At 35.5% G+C, this 6000-nt stretch overlaps 1 protein-coding gene across 1 annotated transcript; it reads right to left on the reverse strand.

Annotated features, from left to right (window-relative positions):
* Window positions 1-92: 92 nt before the first annotated feature.
* LOC129445350 (uncharacterized) lies at window positions 93-5799 on the reverse strand. Its single transcript, XM_055206562.2, has 3 exons — window positions 5318-5799; window positions 4895-5222; window positions 93-2912 (listed from the first exon to the last, which is right to left on the reverse strand). The coding sequence occupies exons 1-3, from the start codon at window positions 5468-5470 to the stop codon at window positions 2029-2031; spliced, it is 1365 nt and encodes a 454-aa protein (XP_055062537.2). The 5' UTR covers window positions 5471-5799; the 3' UTR covers window positions 93-2028.
* Between the last annotated feature and the right edge of the window lie 201 nt (window positions 5800-6000).

Here is a 6000-nt window from a genome sequence, read left to right on the forward strand (position 1 = left end):
AATGGATTATTAGTTGTTTTCGAGGTTATACAGCATATTACAAATTATTCATGTTTCTAAGGGTCACATAGTAAAATACCATAATTCATATATCAAAAGGTAGGACATTTTTTATTTAATTTAACAATATGCACTCCAAGAACACCAAGACTTATTTTACATCTTAAAAAAATCTTATAATTAATTAGACTCCTTTAAGGAAACATTTCAAATATTCTGGAAACAGTCTGCAGACAAACATCAAGAATCAGAGTATGAATCTCATTCATGATGACAATAAAATGAAACAATTCATGCTGCATTGCATGGTGGGGATCAACAAATTATAAATCTCATCCAGGACTCACAGCTTGCATTGCAGTTGATTGTTTGATCTTAATTAGCTTGATAATCGTCACAATTGTTGAGATCCATACCCATACTGATTCTTGATGTTTGTGTTTTTAAATTGCACAGCATTTCAAAATCTTTCCGGATGACAAATTGTTATGAGAGTGCTGGCTTTCATGCTGTAGTACAGGGGTGTCCAAAGTCGGTCCTGGAGGGCCTGTGTCCTGCAGAGTTTAGCTAAAACTTCCCTCACCACACCTGCCTCAAAGTATCTAATCTGCCTAGTAAGACCTGGATTAGCTGGATCAGGTATGTTTGGGTTGGAATAAAACTCTGCAGAGACACCGGCTTTCCAGGAGCAGGATTGGACATCCCTGCCGTAGTACTACTGACAAAAATACTTTTAATGGTAGATTAATCACGGAGTAAATAAGTCAATTTATTAGATGAAAATCTTGAACATTAGTATTTAAATACCACCATAGAATTGCACGCTTGTCACCACAGTTAAAACAACCAGAGAAAAATTAACAAGATAAAAGCCAAGGGTCATATGTCCAACTAAAACAAACACTGATCGCCATAAGGACACCTTTGAATAAAACATTAACATCTAAACATAATCAGTAAATTTCTACAGCAATATTTTACAGAGCATTCAAAATAATGTTTTATAACAAAAAAATTGAATAAAATGTTTCTCTATCATTTACATAACAAGGAAATATTTTGTTTAAATATACAAAACAGGTGTTTTAAACATTGTGTGAACATGAAAACATGACATTGTCATAATGTTTGAATATGATGGAATGTAACATTACTGTTACATTTACACAAACAATAAACATTCCTAAAACGTAAAAAAAACTTGTTGGCTTAATGTTATTGGAAAATTGGAGGAAGGTTCTTAAAACTTTTCTCTGTTAACTGGAAAACACTTTTATCAAAACTCACTTACAAAAGTGACAAAACAATCATTTGATTTATCTTAAGATTAATAATGTGAAAACTGCTAGAACATTTCATCAACTTAATTTCTTCAATACAAAATCTTTTGATTGCTTTCCTGCAAAAAACACCAAGATTAAAAATGTAGGATTTGTTACTCTGTCACAACCCCAATTTCCATCCTGAAGCATTTGCATTCCTTTGCTCTCAATGTCTCATGTTGGGTTATGCACATGACCAAGGGATAGAAGATAAAGGCAATGTTTTGAGAAGTTCTGGGCTTTTGCTTTCTCGCATCTTCATCTTCTTCTGGCAGGTCTCACTGAGCTCTGCTCTTGGCTCATTCTCTATGTTTTTCTTCTTTACCTGAGCTCTGGTGTTCAGGCCATTAGGCCAAGCTTCCTGTTCTCAATGCTGACTCTCTTTTTTCTAAACTTTCTTTCTTTCTACTATCAGGTTATATCTTACATACATTGGAAACAGTTTGGAAATCTGTTATTTAGTTTTCATTTAATGGTAATACTTAAACGCTACCTATTGCAATACAATATATTCATCCTCTAGCAATGCTCTCCGGCATATTGTGTCCGAAACCCGGGAATGATTGCAGTTTTGTTCTCCTTCCAAAACCTGAGATCCCTTGCGACACACAGCTACATCCATTGCATTACACACAATGTTTTTGGCTTTCAATCGGCATGAAAGTTCAATAAACCCCCTTATGAATAAACAGAAAGCTCAGATGATTCAAGTGTACTTTGTTCTTCTGTGTTTCTTCTGGTGATTATGAAGACTTCTCGAATAAGCAAATCTCTTTTCACAGATGGAGCAGTGGTAAGGTTTCTCACCTGTATGAATTCTCTCATGGATTTTTAAGGAACCTGACCGAGCAAATGTCTTCTCACACTGAGAGCATTTGTAAGGTTTCTCACCTGTATGAATTATCTGGTGTCTCACTAAAATGTGATGTTGATGAAAACTCATCCCACAAATGCTACAGTGATGAGGTTTCTCTCCAGTGTGAACTTTCTTATGAATATTAAAATGAGATGGATCGGAGAAACTCTTACCACACAGAGAGCAGACGTAAGGTTTCTCTCCAGTGTGAAGTCTCTCGTGGACTATCAGATGAGATTTCTGCTGAAAACGTTTACCACAGTGTGAACATTGGAAGAGTTTCTCCTCACTGTGTATTTTTTTATGGAATTTTAAAGAACTTGAATCTCTAAAGGCTTTGTCACATTCACCGCACTGATACGGTCTCTCATTGGTGTGTAAAAACACATGTTTCTTCAGATAAGGTTTGTGGTTGAATCTCTTCTTACAGTGAGGACACTCGTATGGTTTTTCTTCTCTGTGAATTCTCTGATGAACTTTAAGATTTTGTTTGGTTCTGAAATATTTGTCACATTCAGTGCAGTGGAAAGGCTTTTCATCACTGTGTGTCCTCATGTGAAGTTTTAATTGAGATAAAAAGTCAAAATTCTTCCCACACTGCTGACAGTCAAACAACAACTTCTCCTCTCTGTGCTCTTGTGAATGAAGTTTCTTCTCTTTAGTTTGTCCTGTCAGACGCTCTTTGGATCTTGATGATGTTATTTCTACATCACAACATAATTCACTCTTTACATCTAAAAAAAACAAGAGCATAAGAAATATCTTCTGATTAACATTTACACAAACTGCAGGGAACAAGGGGATACATTTAGTACAATTTTACTTAAAATGGGTGACAAATGCATACTATATAAACTGTAAAAAGTAAATAATAAAAAGTTACAACCAAATTAATGTTAGATGTGCTATACAGTCCATCCAGAAAGTATTCATAGTTCATTCTGAACGCTAACACGTCTGGGTTAAATAAGGAAAGGTTGCGTGAACAATTGCCAGTACATTTCCAGAAACTTTACATGGGAACTTTATCTGGGTTTTCAAAATTGGAAACTTAACAAGACTTTATGGAAATTATTTGGAAATGTATATAAACTATGTAATTTACCAACATAAACAAACATTTTGTTTGGTCATAAGTGTTCAAGAAAATTGAAAATTTGAGGAATTCTGATATACTTACGCTCATCAAGCCGTAGATTTATTTGACTAAAAATCTTTTTTTCATCAAATAAATTTGGGCTGCCCCCTAATCATTAGTCGACCAGGAAAGGCTTATTCAAATAAATATTACTTAGTTCAGTCCTTGATTGACAGACATGTGACGTGGAGTGATCATTTGTAGAGAGTAATTTTTTAATTAAAATGTTGAAGTGCATATTCTGCAGGCAAATGTTATATGCATTTATGATTTTTTCAACCTCAAAAATATAGCTCAGGGGCTTCATGTATAAAACTGTGCATAGGATTCTTACTAAAAGTCTACGTATGCACAAAAGCCAAAAATTATGAAGACTTATAAAGCAAAGCAATGTTCCCTTAATAAATCACAGATCACCTGCAAGTGTGCGTACATGAATCATCCTAATATCCCACCTTGCAAGCCCATTCTCCTGTCAAGTTTGTTTTTTTATAAATCACAACCTTTGCGTGGGAACTGGCGTACACACGTTTCCAGCCCTGTTTTGTGCGTAGGCATGCTTTATACACGAGGCCCCAGATGTTTGTAAAGATGCGTGCATCGGCTCAGTTTTTCCTAACCACGCGGACAAACTCTGGTTCTTTTCTTATAGTAGGCTGTGACGCAGGCTAACTTTTTTTTTAGTGTTTTAGTTTTCTGTTTTTTTATTTATGCGCTGTTAATGCATAGACAAGATTTAGTTTGTTCACGTTCTGACTACAGTTTGCATTAGATTTAAAAACAGTCATCCTAATTATTTCCAATTATTTTTCTCCTTCAAGTGTTTTAATTTGCTGATATTTATTTATTCATATAGACATATATTGTGTTTTGACCTCTGTAAAGCCACCAGAATGTGTATTGCCACTGATATTTTCATTTCAAGTCTTTCAATTTGCGGAACATTTATTTATTTATTGGTTTCTAATTACAAATATACCCTACACTTATAAAATCTATTAAAACGTTAGTTTTTTTTTTAAAGAAAAAATACTCATATTCAAAGCTATATAAAATTCCATGAAATCTTGTTGTTTAAACAAAATTATTCTGCAAATTTTTTTTAACTGTTATAGGCAACTCTTATAGGCATTTTTTTAACTCCCAATTTATTCCCATATTTTCCTGTTAATTCCCATGGAAAGAGTCCATCCTAGAAAATTTCTGGTATTTTACAACCCTATCTTATATAGACAAGTGTGTTCCTTCCCAAATCAACTCAAACCAATCAACTGAATTTACCACAAGTGAACTACAATTAAGTTTTACATACATTTCAAGAATGAACAGTGAGATAAAGTGAAGTGCTATGAATACTTTCTGGATGCACTGTATACAGTTCTGTGACGTCTCAAATACGCAGCCCAGCGGTATATATTTTTTTACTTTAAGAAAGTGAAACAACCTCTTACTTATCGTCCAAATTTTTATATATACTCACATCACTGCCACAGAAGCACTATTACAACAGAGCTGTCTTTTGATTTGAGTCACATAACGAAACATGAACTGACATGACAATAAAAGGGGGACATATACCTGAAGGAAAAAAGTTATTGCCGTCATCAACTTCATCAGTATGATCTTCATCTTCTCTGGGTTCAGTTTTTATTTCTGTGGGTTCAGTTTTGATCTTCATCATGAGGTTCCTGCAGTCGATGAGTTTGACTGAACACATGTTGAGTTTGGTCTGCAGGATCTGCTGCTGTTCTCCAGCGTTACAGACAGAATCCAGAGACTCTGTGGAGGTTTGATCAGTAGATTCATCATCCTGTAAGTCCTGATTACTGTCACACACTGTAGTGTCCTGAGCGTCTGTGTGCTTTGACTCAGTATAACAGAGTAAAGTCAGACTGAGCTCGGAGTCCTGTGTGGAAGATTCACAACAAACACACACAGAGTAAGATTAGAAATGATTTGATGTTGTCTGATTCAGGTAAAGGATGTTTAAGCTGTACAAACCTCTCTCTTCAGTCCTTCATCTCCTCTTAACCTCAGCTTTGTCTCCAGTAACGCCACCTCTTTCTTCAGCTGAGAGATTTCTGTGATGAAATCATCAATATCCAGCATGGACAGATCAGTTCCTACTGATTTACAGCACATCACATCCATCATCAACACTAAAATACACAGAGACAAGACTCTGTTTACATTGAATAAAACACTCAAGAGAGAAAAACACTGAGATACACAAACACATCACATGCAAGCTCTTTCTCTCTTCTGTCTTTCTTCTTCTTCTTCTTCTTCTTCTTATGATTTTGAATGGCGGATTGCAACCAGCTTTTTGGAGCATTACCGCCACCATCTGGACTGGAGTGTGGATCAAGAGGTCAACCCACACTTACTTAAATCCTTTTTAATAACCCAGTTATCTTCAAGAAAGGAAACAAAAATTGAAAGCAAATGTTCTCTGATCCTCTTTGCAATAAAAGCTGTAAATTTAATGTCATCTGGCTCTCACTAAGTTGTGAGCTCTTTCTTTCTTTCTTTAGTGGGTTTATTGGCGGACTAAAGAGCTGCAGAGCATCTCCTGCTGTACTGGAGAGAGAAGACACCCAACACTTCACTTACTACATTCATTGGCGTCCAGACATCCCATTCCCAACCTGCAAAAAGTCATTTCAGGGAGGTATCCCGAAGTC

The sequence above is a fragment of the Misgurnus anguillicaudatus genome, chromosome 3 (genome assembly GCF_027580225.2).
Source record: "Misgurnus anguillicaudatus chromosome 3, ASM2758022v2, whole genome shotgun sequence".
Lineage (NCBI taxonomy): Eukaryota > Metazoa > Chordata > Actinopteri > Cypriniformes > Cobitidae > Misgurnus > Misgurnus anguillicaudatus.